Here is a 20,351-nt window from a genome sequence, read left to right on the forward strand (position 1 = left end):
CATCCAATCACAGTTTTGATCTCCACCTCTGGCTCGACCCCACCCTCTCTCTGGATCTTTGGGTTTTTCTGCCTTCATCATGATGATGATGATCACCACCATCATCATCCAATGTCCAGTCTCCATTTCTCCCCAGCAGGGATGTTGAACTCATAGCTGCTCCCTGTCAGTGTGAGAAGTTTAACTGAACATGAGAAAGTTTTTCCACACGATGAAAAAAATGCCGTCGCAGGAAGTGAAAGAAATCTGTCAGTGCGACTGTTTGAGCAAATAAATGTGTAAAATTACAGCAAAACTCTATAATTTTAACACAGAAAGTTCCTGTTCATTCACAGTGAAAGTTTTTATATTCTTTATTCATTTATAATTTTTCATTTTCCAAAGACATCCAGCGGGCCGGATTGAAGACTTTCCCGAGCCAGATCTGGCCCTTGCACCTTATGTTCGACACCCTTGCTTTTACTCATTTAAAACAAAGACGGGAGTCAAATCATTTACACTGAGCTCACAGCACTGATGTGGGCAGGAAAACACAGCCTGAAAGGTCAGAGTTCATCTGAACACCTCTGTGTGCTCATCTCCTTTGGTTCTCCAGAAGTCTGAGCAGCAGATCTCCTGCTGTGTCAGGTGTGACTGAGTCACAGGAGATTGGAAATGCCTCTTCCTGTTACTACAGCGTCACACCTCCCAGCTCTCTGTTGACGGTTTCTGCTGTGAGCAGTCCAAACACCCCTGCCACCATATTTAATTTTTTTAATTAAATTGAATCATCGTCAGCTTTTCCCGCCTGGCTGCGAGCTACTTCACGTGGAGTGAGCAGCAGGTGATGATGTAGAGAGTCTGCGTTGCTTGGTAACAGATAAAAGCTGCACAAAGGACCACCTCCCACGCCGCACTCTGATTGGCAGCTGCTCGGCGACCCGTTCGCACACAGACGGCGTCCTTGAGACCAAAGCACACACAGACACACACTGAGCAGCTGTTGTTGAGTTTTTATTGAATGAGTGAAACGTCTACAGAGATGAGGCCTCGCAGGAACAAATCCAGCTGCTTACAGACAAACATCCAGATGTTTTTTCCTCTCTGTACATTCGGTGAGATATGTTCTGAGAAATGAGGCCCGGCAAACACCCCCACACCCCCCACCCCCCACCAAAAATAAATCAAGAGTCAAATCAAACCCACGCAGGTCCTCATCACACCTGAAACTCCCTCCTCCTCTTTGTGTGAAGGGCTCTTCTGTTCTACTAAAACTGCCGGTCTCAATCAAAAATGACGTAAATTATTATTATTGATGATTATGGTTATTATTTACATCCAGCTCAGAGACGAGGAGGATCATTTTAAATGATTCAGCTTTATTCTGCATCAGCACTCAAGCCATTTATTAACAGATAACTTTATTTATGTACACTTTTTTTCCTCTGATAAGTTTTCTCTGATTTGTTTTTGAATATTCCACATGTGTTTTTGACAGAATTCTCTTTTGAAGTTTTTAATTCATTAAAATATTTTCTCAGGCTGTCATTTCCATTTTTCTCAGACATTTTTGACCAATGATTTTAATAGAATTCTTTTATAACAATTTTCCCAAAGAGCTGTGATGGATTTGTAAAGGTGCATTTCACTGAAACGCGCTGGAGCGCCAGTGGAGGCCATGTTAAACTCACTCCTGTAAAACAGGAGCATGACGCATTCCCGGCTTTCCCAAAATATCGGAATATAACAGATCTGTCTGAAGTTCAACTGGCCGAGGAGGCTCGAGTCATTTTTCCAGAATTAGGAGCTTCAACTCAGAAACTCAGTTTTAATAAAGCAGAACCTTCAACTCTTTCCCTCCACTGCCTCCACACCTCCACTCTCGCTCCGCCCCCTCCCACCTGGATAGTTAAAGCCTAAGTCTATGTTATAAAAAAAAAACAAAAAAAAACATCACATTGAAAAGAGGGAACAATTAAAATATACATATATTATAAATGTAAATACTCGCTCGGCGGAGCTCAGTCACACTATCATTGGCATAAGAAAGGATGGGTGTGTGTGTGTGTGTGTGTGTGTGTGTGGGTGGGCACGAACACAGCGTTTGAATGAGCGTCACTTCCTCCCCGGACCAAAGAAGAAAAAAGAAGAAAAAGAGGTGTGGCTGATACGAAGGTGTGGCATCGAGTACCAGCTGCCTCCTGATTGGAGGCATCGAGCGGCGCTGAGACTTCTTCCTGTTCAGTCTGGATCTACGATATTTAACCGATGATGTAACAAATAAAGCGCGGCGAGTCGCTCGGACTGAACGGCCTCGTCTGCCGCTCGTGACGGAGGGAGGAGGGAGGTGAGGAAAGGAAAGGAGGCAGGGAAGGAGAGAAGGAGGGAGAGGAGGGGGAGGGTCTAGGCCTGAGCGTTGGTGCCGTTCTTGTCCGGGGGTCCGGTGCTCGCCGGCAGGTTGTTGAGGGAGGGCGGGGCCTCGTGCTGCTTGCTGTCGCGACGCGGCGGCATCCTCTCGTTGATGCGGTCCAGCCCTCGCGCCTCCTCGAAGCTCTGGATCTTGTGCTGCGGGTTGAAGCCTTGAATGGCTGCGAGGAAACAGGAAGAGGTTAGACACGAGGAGACGTCAAGCACAGCCGGGTCAGAAGGTCACCGCCAGCGCTGGATGCCGCCGTCCAGCTTTACTTTAAAATGTATTTTCAATGTCTGCACGTAATGCTAATATTTTATGACACATTTCAATGATTTCTCCTAAAAATAAATATCAGGTGAAAAAAATTCATGTTATTGTGTAAAAAAAACTTTCCAGTTTTAAGAAATATTTAAAAACAATTCTGAGATTTTTCTTTAAAATTTCAGTAAAATACTTCTATTACTTTTAACAAATTACATTTAATTTATAAAATAAATTGTCAAAAATGTAAAATGTAAAGAAAACATTTAATCAAAATTATTTTCAGCAATATTTTTGCACTTTAAGGATATTTCTGATTAGTAATATATGATTATGGAAATTATGTTAATATTATTTAGATATTTTAGTATTTACTATTTAACATCTTGTCATTTTTATTTCAGCAAATTTTAGTAATAAATTAGTGTTTTACTACAGTATTTCATTAGCGTGTAACATCATTTAAAATATTTCACTTTTTATTTTAGAACTTGTGTTTGAACTTTTCCTGTCCTGCTGGCTTGTTTCTGACCCGCTGCACAAACACAGTCACTTTTAAAAACACGAAGAGAAGGTGAGGAAACTTACTTGAAACAGGACAAAGACAGCATGAAGACAAAGAAACAGGTGATCAATAAGCAGCTCTCACATTAGCTCATAAAAGGTTCAGGTTGAACATTAGACACCAACAGCACAGACATATTTCAGAGTGGGTGAACACAGACAGTCACACAGAGAGTCGGAGGGTCGGTTGCATACCTCGTGCCTCTTCTGCCTCTACGGTGGCTGTGTAAGCGTGAGTAGAAGTGCCATGCCAAAAAACCAATGGAGAGAGAGTGGGAACGTTATATATCAATGCATTCAGTCAGTCACGTTATCAGTCCTGTTAACATGGAATCAATCATCATACAACCCCACCCACCCCCCACCACCCCACCATCCTGACCACAGAGTCTGAGATTAGAGCACAGCTAACATCTTCATTGGGTTTACGGGAGTCTGTCGGAAACGCCACGCTGCCCCGCAAAGACAAACCACCCGCGCCTGACTCTACCGTCATATCAAAGTGACGATTTTGGCGTCTAAACGTGACGCAGCTCCCAATCGGTCCCGATTCAGTGGTGCAAAGTTCATGCCGCCAACTCCGACCTACCCTGTAAGACCCGCAGGTTAGTCTGACCCTGGTGATGATGGTTTTTACCAAGGGGACAAAAGGTCGAGGTTCAGGCAACTACTTTTACATTTAATATGAATTCACCTCCATAGATATAGACGTTATACAAGTACATATAACCTGGAATATTGCCACAAGCTGCAGCTGATGAAGTGATCTACATGACCAGATCAGGACCAGGAGTGTGGGTGAAGTTTTCAGGCTTTGTAATAATAAGTAAAATTAGCCATAAATCCATGAAAATAAGTAAATGCAGTTTGATATGTGCTTGCTCTCCCTGCAGCCGTTTGTCTTTGAAGGCCAGTGTGCTGCAGAGATGTGCACAAGTTGGTCCGTCACAGGAGAATCGAGGCCACTTGACTTTTCCACCAGGCTACGTGCTGATGAGGCGGTGGCGGTTTCTCGGCGGTTAGTCTCTCGGTGTGAGTGCAGGCATGGGGCGGTTAGTGTTAGCTGGACTCTGGGTTAGTGTTTGGTGGGATGCTCCGCTGCGCTCGCACTCACCGCTCTGCAGAGTCCGCCGACCGCCGGACAAAACACCGAGGGGCAGCGTCCCCGTCGGGGTCAGCCCCTTCAGCTGCAGTACGCTCTCGTTCTCCTCTCTGTCGACACACAAACACAACATCATTAGAGCGTCAGCTGATCGTGTCACCGATGAGGCACAGTTGTTAAAAGTTAACTTTCAAAAGCCTCCAGACAGGAAGTCTAAATATGACGGCGTGATGTTTTCAGAGACAGCACAGATGGAAGGAGGAGGTCACTGCTGCACAACAAACCTGAAAGAAGAAACAAGGACTCCTCCTGACCCGGTTCACCAACATTTTACCAGATTAGCTCTCCAGATTATTGTTTATGATATAACCAGAGCTCAAAGCTCCACACAACCTTTCATAGCCTCCTGTGTGTTTCCTGTGTGCCAACACAGCAGAAACTAGGAACAAAGCACGTTTGTAGAGCCCCAGCTTTGGAGCCTTTTTAAGCTCCTGCTTAGGTGGAGGTACTCTTTATTAGCATCCACACTGAGATGCAAACACATGCAAACCTCTTTCTCAGTTTTCTGAGGAAAGCTTGTTCCTCTCCACCAGGAGACAAGTCACCTGTTTAGTCTTTTACTGCAGATGACTGTATTTGCAAAAATAACTAAAACATAAAGTGATTTTCATAAAGAATGACATAAAAGCTAAAAGACGTGGTCAATCACTGGCCTGCTGCGATTTTTTTTTATTCACCCTTCTAAACTTCATAATAAAGGTGCTGCTCTATCCAGACAACACACGGCTATTTGTTCCTACTCGGCTGATGTCAGTTCTCTAAAGAAGTCAGGGTTGAATTCATTTGTGGCTGAACTAAATGTTTAGTTCTACTAAATTACTCAAACTGTACAACAAACTGATTTGTTCAAACATAATATTTGTTTAGGTCAAACCCGAGTAACTGAAGCCAAGTCTAAATATCAGGCAAACACACCCTCGTTTGTGTTGGTTAGGTGTGAAAAAATCCCAGTGGTTTGGACAAAGTCTGACTGATAAGTCAGACTTTGTCCAAACCACTCCAACTTTTCGCCTGATTATAGCCAAAGCCAATCAGAATTCAGAACGCTTCTGGTACCAAAGACTGTCCATTTCCTAAGATGTCTAAATATTCATGTGCAGATATCTGTTAAACCTGTTAGTTTAGAAAGCATTAATGAGCTTCTGTTAGCAGCAGGTCCAATGAAACGCTGCTGAGCTGTTCAGATTCCCATACACGGGCCAATATACATCTGGTTAACTGGTTTAAACTTGACCTGTTTTTTCAGGCTTTTGTTCTTTGCGCATGTCTGTATCTGTGGTTTTATATCATATCTGATATCCTGGGTGTGGGACCGTTTCATTTGATTTTATTATAGTCCTAATTTTCATTTTATGATTTGCACTTCAGTAAAAAGACACCAAGCTGTAATGAAACAAAGTTCTCGGTTTAAGAAGTGAGTGCAAACAGAAGTAGAACTAAACTGCTGATAGAGATCAACTCAGTCATAAAGACGGACTCACGATAAGGTGCCTGCGATGCTTTCCTGAGCCTTAAAATAACAGCAAGACATTTTCTGAAGAGGAGCAGTCACACTTTAAGGACAAATTATTCTGACACACTTCCACAGAATCAAAGGAGGACAAATGTAAACGACTGAGAAACTCATTAGCCTTAAATCAAAGTGGAGCAAAACTCTCAGTACCGTACTCCAACAACCTCATTATTCCACATTTTAGAGTGACGATTAAAAAAAGAAAGACAGAAATCGTACAGAAAAAGGACTTAAACCCTCTCCTGCTTCTAAACACGGCCCTGATGTTAAAGAGAGTCTCATTGTAGTATAAACTTCACCCAAACCTTCAGGAATATAAAACACACCTGAGCACGGAGAAGACGCGAGCCATCTTTCCAATCGCCCGGATCTTGTTCCTGATCACCTCCTTCCTGACAGCCGGAGCGCCACCTGAGGAGCAGAATGGAAAAAGTCTTGAAAAGTTTGGTGGCATTTGAAATGAAGAACTCGATCTATACTGCGGAAGCTTGTCAGGGTCGACGAAACGTTCGTAAGGATATCAAGATGCGAGTCTGACTGTTTTTAGAAATTGAGGCAGAACTGGATTTAACCAAGACATCTGCAGAACACAGTGAGAAAAACTTCAGAGCCAAGCAGCTGGGTCGGAGAATTCAACCGTGTGAACCAGCCTTAAATCAGAAATAAGTAACTTGTGCACAGAAATAACAAATACACAGGCTTTAAAAAAGTCACATGCATAGAAAAATACACCAAATGTGCAGACTAGTTATGACCTGATGGGAACTTCTAACTACCACATAATAATTTGAGCAGAGGAAAAGTATATTTTTAAGCAAACAAATTTGTCTAAAATTTCACAAATTCAGTGAACCGTCACACGAGAAAACAGATGATGCACAGACATATTTAAACCCAATGAACCCGAGCAGGTCACCCATGCAGCGAGTTTTCAGTAAGTTTAAAGCATTATGACACATTTATAGTTCAAGTTGTTTCTCCCAGGGGTGTCAAACATAAGGCCCAGGGGCCAGAAGCGCCCTAGAAAAGTAGTTGTCTTTGGTAAATGTGATTGAGGGAATACATTTTGGACTTTTAACAGTTAAAAACATTTTCTTTCAATCTCAGTTTGCTGCAGTAAATTTGATCCAGTTTATTTTCCTGAGTTTTTTTTATTTAATTCCAGAGCTCATCATTCAAAAATACCCAACAGGCTCCTCTTTTTTCATCATTCCCCGTCCACACAAGTAAAGACTATTTAAAGAATAGTTTCCTCAGTTTCTTGAGCTTCAGGCCGACACTGATCGAGCTGTCGGAGTGGATTCACAGTTCTGCCCATTTCCTGCTCCAGGTTTTTATTCCTGAACACTCATAGACCAGCTTTGTATGATGCACAATTCAGAATAATGCTTCTGTATCTGATCCTGAGCCTCAGCTCACTCTGAAACAAGCTTTTTAGCTCATCTTCCTTTAAGGAAACCATGTTCTGATTGTCTGCCCTGGTAAACAAAACTTTGACTCTCTGTGACATCACAAAGATCCAAGACTGGAGGAAGCTGTGATAACCTGAGTGTTTAATGCACACACACACAGCTCGATGTCGTCTTCCTTTCAGAGACCTGCTGAAGTGTTCTGAGCATTAATGATTAATTCAGAGGATGAAATAATCTGATAATCTGAGCTGACCTGTAACTCTGACGGAATAAAACATTTATTTCTTCCTGAATCAGTAAGACTGTAAACCCCACAGCAGGTATCTCCTTCATCTTCCTCATAACCGTCTCATTGTTAGCAGAGATTATCACAGTAATAATCAGCGAACCACAGAGGAGGCGGGGCTAATAGCGACTGCGCTCTCGCAGTTATGAGCCAAACTCGTTCTAACAGCTGCCGCCACACATCGACTTCCCTCAGGGTTTCACTTCCTTCCTGGGCCCCAACGCATCTGATTCATTTACATTCAGTGTTAAGCACCCGCTGCAGGTCGCCATGGCAACACGCCAGATACTACTGACAATTTTTTTTTTTTTTTTTTTTAAGGCTTCTCTGACTCGCCGGCCTCCACAGTCAGCCTGTCAGCAGTTAATAAAACACCCCAGAGCACCATCTGGCTGACACACAGCACTTTCAGTGAAGCTGATCTAAACCAGAACATCTCAGCCCTGCTCTCTATGACATCACAGAGATCCAAAAGTAGGGGAAAAAAAGGGGTAAACTGGGTGTTCAGAGCAGTGTGCATGCTGAGCTTTGGGCTCACAGAGATTACTGAACACAGACTGAGCTCATGATTAGATATTTTACCATGAAAGTCCCACTGGAACAGCAGAGACATGAATCAGATCCACTTTACATCAGCTCGACTGTAAGAAAACTAAAGCTTTCAGCACAGAGTCGTGTTTTTATCACCGCCATCAGAGGTCAGTGTCGTGTGTTCAAGGATAGTCTGATATCCTGTCTCACTGCTGCGAGCTGCACTTTATCTAAGAAAACCGCACAGAATTCACCGTGAAGACAGTGAAAATAAAACGTGTGAACCTGCTGCGGGAGGTATGTGTGACACCCTCGTGACCATGTGAACCTAACATGGCAAGAAATGCAAAGGTGCCAAACTGCCGTCCGTGCAGGTCGAGCCTTACTGAGCACGTGTGGAAACTAAATGGGGGTGGCTAAAGGCGTTCTTACCCTCGCCCGTGTCGTCGGCTTCGGATAGGAGCTCGTCATCGGAGCAAATGTTCAGCACGTTCACCAGCATCTCCGTCACTGTTTCAGAGGACACACACAGTGGCATGCCTGATTGGTTATCACAGAATGCAAACTTTAGAAAGATCCTCGCTCCTCTTTGACCCTCACCTTTCTCTCCAACGAAGGGCAGAGACCAGGTGAAGACATCCATGAAGTTGGGCAGCCAGTAAGGGTGAGGGGAGCAGTTAAACTGCCGGATGTTCATCACGTTGTTCTCGTATTTCAGCACCGCCGCTGAGGACCACACACACACACACACATTATCTCGATCAGCCTGCCTCCTGCTGCCATGGTTTCCCTCCTCCTCTGGTCCTCTTACCTTTGTTGTTGTACACATCCAGGTAGTTGGGAGCCGAGAAGATTGTGATTAAAGAAGGAAACCCCGTTGTCTGACTTTTCCTGTACATTCGATACCTGCAGGAGACAAATGGACAGTGCTTCAAAAAACACTGCACTTCCTCTAACGTCCACGAGGGGCAGGCCGCACGCGCACACACACACACACACACACACGGTCATGAAAACACACTTTTGTTTATAAACAGCCATAATGAACTCACCCAGCGTCCTGAGCTTCATGTGCTCGTATTACAGACAGCAGGTTATTGTTCATCAGAAAGTCACAGACTGCCGGGTAACTGAAACACAAATACGACAAGAAGAAGAGTTTTAAAGAACGGCTTTTACAAGACACACACACACAGATGGAGGTGATCTCACTGAACGTGACGAGCATCAGAACCGCCTCCTCCAACCCACCGCAGTTACCATGACAGCTAAGAGGGCTGCTCAAACTCGACTATGACAAGCGATGCTGAAAGCGCTAAAATTAGGATTAATTAAGGTCGGGGCTTTACACGGGGGGGATCAGATCCTCACAGAAATGCCAGCTCACTTCAGAAAATCATACCAACACACACACACACACACACACACACACACACACACACACACACTTCCTGTTTCTGAGTTTTTTTTCTTTAATCCACACTCACTCAACTAAAAGCAAAGCCCAGAAATGAATCCCCTTCATCACTTGACTAAAGTTCAAGAAGATGATTCATTCAGCAAACCACACATTAAAGAAGATGGAGGCGCCTTCATGAAGCTCAGTCTGCATGGGTCAGGTGTTCAGGTGATGTCACACAATCATCACTTAAACCTGAGTTTAAGGCTGAGCCTGAGGCCACCAGCATCATGCAGCCCGAGGCTTACAGTTGAGGAACATTTCAATTTATTTTTGTATAACACCAAATCACAACAGAAGCTACCTCAGGGAGCTTAATAAAGACGCCACAGTTATCACATGACACCCTTTGAGCAAACGCTTGGCGACATTGGAGAGAAAAAACTCCCATTTAACAGGATGAAACCTCCAGCAGAGGTCACCGATGCTTCGCGTCAGGAAGTGCAAGAAAACATTCCGTCTTAAAAACTGCAGGAAGCTATTGTTTTACTTTAATAAAGGATACACTTCCTGTATCAGTGATTGATAGGAGCAGACTTTTATTGAGCAACGTTTCAAAAAAACAAAACAAAAAAAACCCAGACCTTTTTTCTGACCCTAAAAATAGAGACGGGAAATAAACATCTGATGCTGCTGCCTCTGTTCTTGAATTATTTCACGTTAAAATTGATGCAGCGTCACATTTTTCTCTCACTGTATATGTGGCCTCCACCCTAAGTAAGGCCGTCTTTACTTCCTGTAGTGGTGTGGGTCTGTGTGGATCCTCCCAGTCAGTCGTGTCCAGTGGTGGGTCTGAGACGCCGTCTGAAGGGACCCAGATGCTCGCTCAGGTTTGTGTGTGCTGACTCGGTAATAAAGGCCAGATGGCCACAAACATGCTCGCTGTAATGAGTTCTGTAAATGTCGAGCTACTGAAACAAACTAATGGTGGACAAAAGAGGCTTAGGAGCAGCTTTCGTCGCCCTGTGACTTCCGAGCAGTGTCAACGCTGCAGATTCAGCTTAAATATTAAGACAGAGCAGGGAATGCTAATATTTATTTTCAGTATCTGTGTGACAGCGGATTTAACGGCACTCACTTATCCACAGATAAGCCATTGTTTGTAAAAGCTTTAATCAGAACGGATTAACAGAGCGCTCTGCTTTTTGGTGCTCGGGCGGCAGCGGCGTGGCTTGTACCTGTAGAAATAAGAGCAGCCTCTGACACTGTTGTGGCAGAAGTGTTCCTGGGTCTTCTCTGAGCCGTAGTCCTCGCCCGGGTCTGACCACAGCAGGTCGCACATTGGCCCGAATGCCGGAGGCTCCTTAAACCGGTCCAGCTGGAAAAAACAGGAAAATTTCAGATAATTTAAACTCTAAAAGAGAATGTGTTTATAAACCACCGCCAAGAAAAGTAAATCGTTTCAAGCTCTGATTCTTCTAATATCTTGATGCATTCTCAATCATCCAGGTAAGTAAATCCCAAGAGGCTGATTCTGTTCATCTGGACGCAGCATTTTCAGTGGGAGAAATGTTTTGTCACTCATCACTCATTAAGGATCAAGGAACTGACCTCACAGCCCCTTTGTTCCTTCAGTGGGCTGGTTTCAGTCATTATGCAAATGTACTGTTTATAAGATTGTGGAAACCTGCAGTTAGCTGAGACTGAAGAAGTCACTTGGATGAGTGACGAAAGCTTCTCCCACTAAAAACGCTACGTCCAGATGAACAGAATCAGCCTTTTGGGACAAGAGCCAAACTCTCTCTCACTCTTCCTAAGGCCCTCCTCCCTAAAAGCACACTTTCTTCTGATTGGCTGACCCCAGTAAGCCAGCCATGGGCCCGCACATGTCGTAAACAAAGAATTCAGTGAAGTCAGATTTAGGCTTGTGGTTTATAAACATTTGCAAACATTTACGTTATTATTAGAAACCGATGAAAAATGCAAAACTTCAAACTATCAGTGACGTGCCTACTGAAGTCTCTGGCTGTCAGCCCTTCGTGATGTAACACGTCTCACCTTTCGTATGTCATCCAGGCAGGTGATCTCAGGGCTCAGACCTCCGTGCACACACAGGAACTGCTGGTTGAGGAGGGCGGCCAGAGGCAGGCAGTCAAACGCCTCCATGCAGGCATCGTATACACGCTCAGAGTACTTTATCTTACCTGGAAACGCACACACACCAAGGTTAGCTGCAGTCAGATAAGCGGTCTCTGATGCTGGTGTGTGAGGACAAACACTTACACTCCTGCTTGAAGGTGAAGTACTCTGTGAGATGTCGGCACTCGTGGTTGCCTCTGAGGAGGAAGAGGGTGTTGGGATGGTTGACCTTCAGGGCCCACAGGTACAGTACACACTGCAGTAACACACACACACACAGGGATAATCTAGAGAAACACCATCACCTGACTCCACGTGAACAGTTCTCTAAGACTGATGGTGTTAACCGCTCCTGGGTCCAAATTCTCCTTCAGTTAAACAGTCCAGCTGTTGTTGTGAGTGATGTGAGCTTTTAAGGTGGGGAGAGGCAAGACCGTCATGGTGAAGATAAAGCGCAAACATAAAAGGTTTACGCTGAATGTGACATAATAATCAGGATGATAATGTTGGATTATCATTCCCGGTTCACCGCCATGACTGAAGGTGGAGGCCGGTGGAGGAGGAGGTCTGCAGGCTGTGAGATGACTAACAGCAGCCCGACGCTGTGAGATGATCCGCCGCTGTTTACTGACTCTGACAGATTCATTAATTATGGGGGATTAGTCGATGCCATTATTGATCGCTACAGGCCGGGGCTGATAGTCCTCGAGCAGAAACTCTCGGTGCAGAGGGAATACGAGTATCATGGAGAAACCTTCATCTCCATCAGGGAAAGAGCTGCTGAAGCACTGACATGCAGTAAACCGGCAGCTGACGGACGTCATCCTCAACCTCCAAACAAACCCACGGATCCTTTCAGCTGCCACTCACTCCTCCTGTGTTTTTGTGCACCACCTGTTTCAATTTAATGTTTTTTCTGCTCTGAAGGCGTCGAGCTGTTCAACTGAGCCGAGCGCAGAGGAAGACGAGAAGAATAACGAGTGTTGGAGTCGGGCTGCGTGCACGCTGTCATTCCTACATGCGATTATGTAACTTCATGGCGCTGGTAAAGCCACGGCTTGTGTCAGACATGGGTGACTTTACGCTCGTGTTCCCTTTGTTAGTAAAAGAGCAGCGGCACGCTTCACCATTCAGCCTTTGAAAGACGAGACTGGAGAGAACAGCAGGAAAACAGCAAGACAAAATAAAACTACACAACCTCAAAGAGACAGGAGACGACCTCAAACTGGTTAAATTAATTTTAAAAATTGAGGAATTATCCTCAAGAATTTCTGGTTTGTGGCTAAAAAGTGAAGATTTTTAGCAGTAAATGAGATTCCTCTTAGTTTATGGACAAAACTGTCTTTTCTCCAGAGAGCAAAGAGTTTGTGCATCAGTCTGCAAACGTGTTTATTTGTGCTACAACGTTTTAACACGGGGGCCGACTCACTGCTGCCTGTGCTGGACGTCACAGGAACTGAAGCATGTGGTGCTGCCATGATCATGTGGTATGACTAAACACTCAGATTTGAGCTACAGTTAAAACTTCTGAGAGACTTTTTCTGCCCAATTAAATGTCTGAAAAGGTCAAAAAACACAAAAGACATTAGAGCAATCAGCTGATTCAGCCGTGACTCAGAGTCGGGACACGCAGCACGCCGTTCGGTCTGCGGCTGTTGAGTCGTCTGGAAAACGAGTCTTTATGAAGACAAATGACCTCTAAACTAACAGTTCAGTCAAGCATCTGCTGCTGCAAACTGAGTGTGACTTTGAAACAGGACGATGACACATGGCGTCTCTGAGGTCCAGACAGAGCTGAGGAGGAGGAGGAGGAGGAGGAGGAGCAGCTCCAGGATGTCCACTAATCCCAAACAAGGAAGCACGACGGCAGCCATACAAATGTCAGCAGCTCCATGCCAGAAGACGCCCGGTGCTCCCTCTGATGGGGCACAGCTGGAGTTTGAGTTTGTGTGTTTGTGTAAGTGTGTGTGTCTAGCAGGGTGTGTTTGTGTGGAAGAGTGGGTGTGGCAGTCAGGGCGGCAAGGGGGCAAACAGTGTGCCTTTTATTACCCATGACTATTTAAAGATGCCCTGCAGAGCCGTGCGGGCCGAGTCTCCAAATGTCACGCCAGGATTTCTGTACCAACACATCCTGACAACTCCAACACAATAAACAAGACGACTCCGAGCTCTGCACACACTCCCACAACACCCAGGAAGGCTGAAGACGCACAGCAAACCTGGACGGGTATAAGTACGCAGGAGCTAACAAATAAATGAGAGAAAGCCCAAACTGCCAACTAAGACCCACAAAACAACCCAAAAAAGATTCAAGACAAGCACAAAAGAAAGACCGAAAACAAGAGCAAAAAAAAGAAGAAAAAACAGCCCGAAGACATACAAAATGACCCAGAAAACAAAAAAATAATGAAAAAGAGACACAAAACAAGAGCACAAAAAGTATAAAAAGGCAACAAATGACATTTCTTTCCTGTGCCGAGGAAGCTACAGACACGCACCTCGATGCTGAAGTAGCCTCGGTCTACGTAGTCCCCGAGGAACAGGTAACGGGTGGTGCTGGGGGACCCACCCACCTCGAAGAGCTTCATCAGGTCGAAGAACTGACCGTGGACGTCTCCGCACACTGCACATACAAACACAACAAGCTCAGCGTTACTACAGCCGCTTTCAGACACAGGCTGAGCTGAGAGGAGGATGATTATGAGCTGTCGCTCATGCAAAGCTGTAACTTTAGTGTTAGCAGACCGTGTTCTTTCATCATTAACAAAGAGGAAAACATGCTGGTGATAAATTCTCAGCTGACATCTTTAAATGTCTCTGCACGTCGCTGACATACCGAGTGGGCGGGGTCAAGGCGAGGGTTTACCTGTGATGGGGGCTTCCACCTCAAGCATGCATTTCTCCTGCCGGAGGATGGCGGCACCCTCGTTGATGATCCGCAGGGCCGTCTCCTCCTCCAGCCGACCCTCCTTTACCAGATGGGCCTTGAGCACCTCCAAACTGGGCCTCCCGTCCACGTACAGCTCTTTGACCGTCAGGCGGTCTCCAGGAGGATACGGCACAGCTGCAGAGAGATGAAAGAGAGAAGGGACACGGTTACACTGTGACCTCATACAGAACACACAAAACATTCACCCTTTACTTTAAAGGGGCTCCATGCTGCGTCCAGGGACAGAATTGTTACTTTTTAATGATGATATTTAATGATATTGAACAGGAACTCGTATTCCTGTCCTGCTGACAGGTGATCGCTTGCTGTAATCTTTAATAAAGGTTGGTCCACTGTTCGGGTGTTTTCTGGCTGTGTTTGTGCTGTAACATTCCCACGCTCAGATAACGCCTCGTTAGGAATGCTCTTATCATCAGCGAGGTCACAACGTGCCTTTGCAGCACACCTGAGATCACCCGGGTACCCGTGGCTTTGTTTGCAAAGAGCAGGCCCACTGACTTCAAATCCAAGCTTATCCAGGTCACACCTCAGAGCCAACCACGCAGGCCCACAGGCAGATCAGCGTCGGCGAGGTGTCCGCGGCATGTCGGGGCTCGTCCTGAACACAAAGCAGCAGAGTGTGGCGGCACGGCCCAGCCCTGCAGGAAATACCAAGCAGCTTATTTCAAGAAAACCCGTCGCTGCTCACAGAGTCCAGCAGGCAGGGCCGAGCTTCTACACCCACGGTTGCTAACGTTCCTTAAAGGTGTTTGGACCAACGCTGTAAAACCGCTGCTGTAACAACTGTTACTGAGCAGCTGAGCCCGAGCAGATGCACTGCAGCAGGAATCAGAATCACAGTTAAAGAATATATAAAATATATAAAAGCAGGAGGAGAAGGACACATGACATGACTGTCTGCTCTCACCTGCACGGTCCAGGTCATGTGATACATTTATGACCTGGAATCACCTGTGTCTGTCTACATGAACTCAGTGACGGTGCGGTCAGAGAGGCGGGTCAGTGTGCGCTGTGATTGGTCACAAACATGTATTTTGTGTTTTTATCACCTTTCCCCGCCACACCGGCTCCGACCGCCCAGTTCACCTGCTGTGAGGTCAGAGGCTGTTTGGTCACCTGACTGCTGCGGTGACATAAACACGGTGATGAGAGCTTTGCACCGAGAGGAAGTTCTAAGAAGACGGGAGCAATCACGCAGACACTGAATATTCCTGAACACTCGCTCCTGGCACGGCGCTCTAGTTCAGCACGCAGCTCTGAAACCAAACCAGGCCGCACGTGTTCAGCCAATCACGTCGCAGCTCCTCGTGAACTGGTTCATCGAAGTAAAAGCAGCTGCGAGTCCCCACCAGACAAATTTATCTGCCCGACAACTCGGAAGTGAGAGTGGAGTGTGTGAAGAGAGAGAGAGAAAAACAAAACCACGATTGTGAAAAGGAGGTGTTGCCGACCGCTGCAGGAAGTGGTATTCAAATAACCATCAGCAGGAGGGACACAGGAAGAGTGAAACTGCTCAGATGCTTAGTAAACTCAGCCGCCGCTGCCCCGCGCTTTGTTTGCTGTTGAAGCCACGCGGCTGCCTGCCAGTCAAACATAAGCAAAGCAGCGAGCCGGCCCAGCACAGATGGCCGCTTGTTTCTGTCTGTGCAGCCAGCGAGCAAACACCAGCAGGACACACAGAATCAGACCTGAGTGCAAAGAAACTTTACTTAAACACAAGAAACAGCAACGACAGAACCCACGGACTGAAGCCCACATGCCAAACATGGAAGACCCCCCCTTTCCTTATTTTTATTTTTTTTTGGAGGGGGGGGGGGTCGTCAGTGCTGTCTATGGACTGGTCTGAGGCCAAACCATCACAGCTAAGGCTTCAGTCTGAGCCTCACATTAACGCCGCCATGCAAACATCTGCACAGGCGAGAATGAGAACTCGTTAGATAAGAAGCTCATTTTCATCTTGTTTGAATATATATGAACATACAGCTTCCTGCAGCCGACGCAGCCATCGATAACGAGCAACGTTAACGTGACCGACAGAGAAAAGGAACTGCTCAGGAACAAACCCCACACAGCCGAATAACCCAAACTGACTCATCCACACAAGTTGGAGCAGGTCGGGCTGCCAGCTTCACGTTACTGTTAATAACCTGCAGTTGTGTGTGTGTTACTTTCAGTCTTGCCTCGAGTTCATACTTGAACACCTCTGCACGACTTCACGCATCTACCACAAACCGAGGTTAAACGCTAGCGCCTGTTAGCTTCAGCGTCACACCTGAGGAGCAGCTCTGTCATCACCTGGATGGTTACCACCTCCTTCCCATCCTCCCTCTGCTCCACTCTGCGTGTGAGGAGGTGCACCCACAGCAAGGCTAAGAGCAGCGAAAGGAGAAACTAACGTGAAGTCTCTCATACTGAGCTCCAATCACACCATAAATACCTAAATATCTGTCTAACTTCATGTGACCCTTAAAGTGCTGCAGATGTGCACCTTTTTGACTGCACAACGCCCGAACGTACAGGGTGAGGGTTGGCGTGTACCCCTGAGCGGGACAGGCCCCAGACGACACTCCGTGCTCGGGCCCACCCCAAAAAGTCTTAACACCTTAACCACCTTAACAGATCAGCATTTTCCTTCCTTTTGATGTTGGATGGAATAACCATAAGATTATAGGCTTTGGAGACCGTGCTGACCCGATTCTCTGTTGGTGGAGTGGACGGGGTCCAGGGTGGAGCTCCATCACAGAGGCCAGGACAGCAGAGCAATCCTGCTGCATCCTCCAGCCCGGCTCCATCAATCATGAATGAGGACAGAATCATTACACATGCCGAGCGAGGCAGACGGCCCGACTGATTCGATTACCATCGGTAACTAAACCAAAAGGCCAGAACACACATGCGCGCGCATACACACACAGGGTTCAACAGGAAGCTCCAGATTGGGCTGCTGTGATGAACTACAGCCATCAGCAGCAAGCTGCTCAGCCTGAAGTAATTACATAATTCAATCGAGCTGATTCAGGGCTGCAAACAACACGTGGAAACATCCCAAAGAAAATTCCCAGAATCCAAGTAGGAGCTGTTCTCTGTGACCATTCCCAACCCAAACAGCAACCAGGTTGTCATCAGAGAAAACCAACAGTGAGACTGAGTGCTCAGGGCAGCTTATCAGAAGGATAAGGTTCTGGACTTTCAAAAACGAACTGATAAACTCTTAGAGTGGATCTGGAAATCCATCCAGATATTCCTGGAAGAGTTGTTGTGTTGGTGCTCACAGATAAACAATCAAAGGTGATTCTGAGCAGGTAAATCCAATCAGAGTCGGCCGTATCGGCTTCCTGAGCGGCGGCACCGGCATTAAGGAGGTCTGTGTAATGACCAGTGGCCCTCCTAAGCTTCTCAAACCCGGTGAGCATATCAAACATGACCCCACCTGCTGCTTCACCCGACACCACAACGACTCAGAGAGAAAGCCGTTTTATTCTCCAGCAACCACCAAACTGGGCTCCAGCAATGGCCCATCTGTGCAGTGCTCCTGATCAATCAGCATACATTAGCCGGCCTAACAGTCGAGTCTAAAACACGCTAAAAACGCTCAAATTCATTGATGCTCAGAGCAGCAGGAAGTTATTTTAGGCTTCAGTGATTCAACAGGAACCAGAGTTTACAACCCAACGCCGCCCGTTTGGAGACACAAGTCCTAATAGCTTCATTACTTCCTGTTCATGAAGAAATGATCACGACATTGAACTTAATAATTCTATGTTGGTGAGGAGCGGTCTCTCAGACTCATGGTGCCTCTGCAGATGAAAAGTTCTGTTTAAATCTAACAGGATAATTTCATTGATGGCTAAAGTGGGCAATAACAACTTTTTAAGGTGCCATCAAAAACTCCAAAAATAAAACAAAAGCAGAAGTAAAGAAAGACACTATCCACCACCATTTTAATATTATTAATATTGTTTCCTGATTGATAATAATAATAATAATAATAATAATCATGTGGTTATACACTGTGAAATCGCCACAATCATAGCATAACTAACTAAATAATTTGTGAAATTAAATGGCAGAACATTTCAAATATAAACTAAAACACTAATGATACAATAAAAAACTAAAATATAAATGAAAAAAAAATCCAAAATAAAGATGAACTGAATTATAAAACGTAACAAATAAAATAAAAATATTTTCATTAAATTATAATAAATTAAATTCAATTGATAGGTCTTTAAATGTGGGGTGTGTGTGTGCAGGGGTTCGGAGAGCCTGTGATGCTGAGCAGGAGGTTGCCTCCGGGCTCGGATGGGCTCGTCTCGGGGGTGTTTGTTCTGCAGAGCGGTGAAGCACCAGCTGCTGCCTCTCTGAGAGCTCTGAACACCGCAGAGAAAAACCGCAGCAGCAGAACGTGGCTCAGTCCTCCACACAAACCTTAATTTCAAACTCATTTTCCATAAACACACACAGCGGGGAAAATTGGGGGCGGGGGGTTGACGAGGCCAGTTTATTCACCCCCTGAACCATTACGAGGCCAGCTGCCTGCCGCACACGGGGCGGTGTATACCCGCGGACAGGATCCAGGTATCCGCGGCGTCGTGCGGACTTTCCGCGTGAACCTAAGCATCGAGCGTGGCTTGACGACGGGCTGTCACACCGCACACCTACATCTGGAGCTCAGGGCTGCTAAGCTAAAAGGCTAAGTTGTTAGCTGCCGCGGCATCGATTAGCGGGCTGATTGATTGGCCGGACTGCCTGTTTCCCCCTGCCTGATGGAAGAGGCGTTAAAGCGGGCAGCTCGGGGAGAAGTCACCGCTAACTGCGGCTCTGACATCCAGCTGCTCACATTTAGCGAAGCCATTATCCCCGACACCCGTCAACTTCCTGCCCCAGGAGCGCGCTCTAAAGCCGGACAATCACGTACCTTTGACGGGCCGCTCCGTGGTGGAGAGTTTGCTCTGGTCTTTGGCCGACATGCTCCCTCCCTGCGGACTGCGGGCCGGAAAACAGGAGAAATTCCGAACTAAACTGGACCGATTCTTCCTGACGAGCTAGCAGGCTAGCTGGAGCGAGCTAGCCGCGCTAGCTAGTGGTGGGGCTGGGAGCGGCGGCGGCAGCGCGTCCCTCCGCGTACAGGGCAAGCGAACCGAGTCGAGCTGGAGTCAGACCTGACCAGGGTAGGGAAGAGGGAGCGAGGGCGTCCGTTTCACCGACAAAGCGGAGCCTCTCCGCTCTGCCCTACTCCTCTCTGCGGTGCGGTGATGCCGACCCGCGGTCCAGGCAGGAAGCGGCCCGGGCAGCAGCGCCGATCTCTGGCTTCAGCAGCACCGAGCGGCGCGGCGGATCATGTCTCGGCTTTATCCCGTTATTCTCGGACAAGGTGCATCTGTTCCAGGCCGCTGCGCTTCAGTTTTTTCCTGTCGTGATCCGATGTGTCGCCCAGACCCTCTGTCGGATTACAATAATCCGCCGCAAGCGGATTTCCTACAACATGGCACAGCGCAGGCGGGGGGTTGTGGGTAATGTAGTATTAAAGCGGTATGAATGCGCCTCCTTCAGAGCCCACTCAGCGCGTGCACCGCACTGTCAATGGAAAATAACTGCATAAATAAAAACTCTGCTGTCTACGGTGTGAATAGATAAATAAAATAAAAATACACAATGTACGGAAAATAATAATAATCTCTAATAAAAGTACGAATAAAAAATTACAGATACATTAATAAAAAAATACACCCTACAGAA

At 46.3% G+C, this 20,351-nt stretch overlaps 1 protein-coding gene across 2 annotated transcripts; it reads right to left on the reverse strand.

Moving 5' to 3' along the window:
• Positions 1–977: 977 nt before the first annotated feature.
• On the reverse strand, positions 978–20,125 carry ppp3ccb (protein phosphatase 3, catalytic subunit, gamma isozyme, b). 2 transcript variants are annotated; one of them, XM_084934496.1, is made up of 14 exons: positions 19,531–20,125; positions 14,526–14,723; positions 14,158–14,282; positions 11,804–11,915; positions 11,579–11,724; positions 10,759–10,898; positions 9,174–9,251; positions 8,933–9,027; positions 8,722–8,847; positions 8,554–8,631; positions 6,219–6,303; positions 4,332–4,429; positions 3,413–3,439; positions 978–2,558 (listed from the first exon to the last, which is right to left on the reverse strand). In XM_084934496.1, exons 1-14 carry the CDS (start codon positions 19,580–19,582, stop codon positions 2,383–2,385), a joined length of 1,536 nt encoding a protein of 511 aa, XP_084790622.1. In that variant the 5' UTR covers positions 19,583–20,125; the 3' UTR covers positions 978–2,382. The 2 variants fall into 2 exon arrangements, with proteins under 2 accessions (XP_084790622.1, XP_084790621.1); XM_084934495.1 differs by having other exon boundaries at positions 978–2,567.
• Between the last annotated feature and the right edge of the window lie 226 nt (positions 20,126–20,351).

The sequence above is a fragment of the Perissodus microlepis genome, chromosome 7, assembly GCF_051167445.1.
Source record: "Perissodus microlepis isolate ML-2025 ecotype Zambia chromosome 7, ASM5116744v1, whole genome shotgun sequence".
Lineage (NCBI taxonomy): Eukaryota > Metazoa > Chordata > Actinopteri > Cichliformes > Cichlidae > Perissodus > Perissodus microlepis.

Bases quoted from the DNA above. Each gene is read 5' to 3' on its own strand.
- ppp3ccb (XM_084934495.1), bottom strand. From the start codon at position 19,582: ATGTCGGCCAAAGACCAGAGCAAACTCTCCACCACGGAGCGGCCCGTC. The intron at 14,724-19,530 runs GTACGTGATTGT...ATCTCTCTGCAG, and splicing joins CACGGAGCGGCCCGTCAAAG to CTGTGCCGTATCCTCCTGGA. The intron at 4,430-6,218 runs GTGTGTTTTATA...GTGTGTCGACAG, and splicing joins CGCGTCTTCTCCGTGCTCAG to AGAGGAGAACGAGAGCGTAC.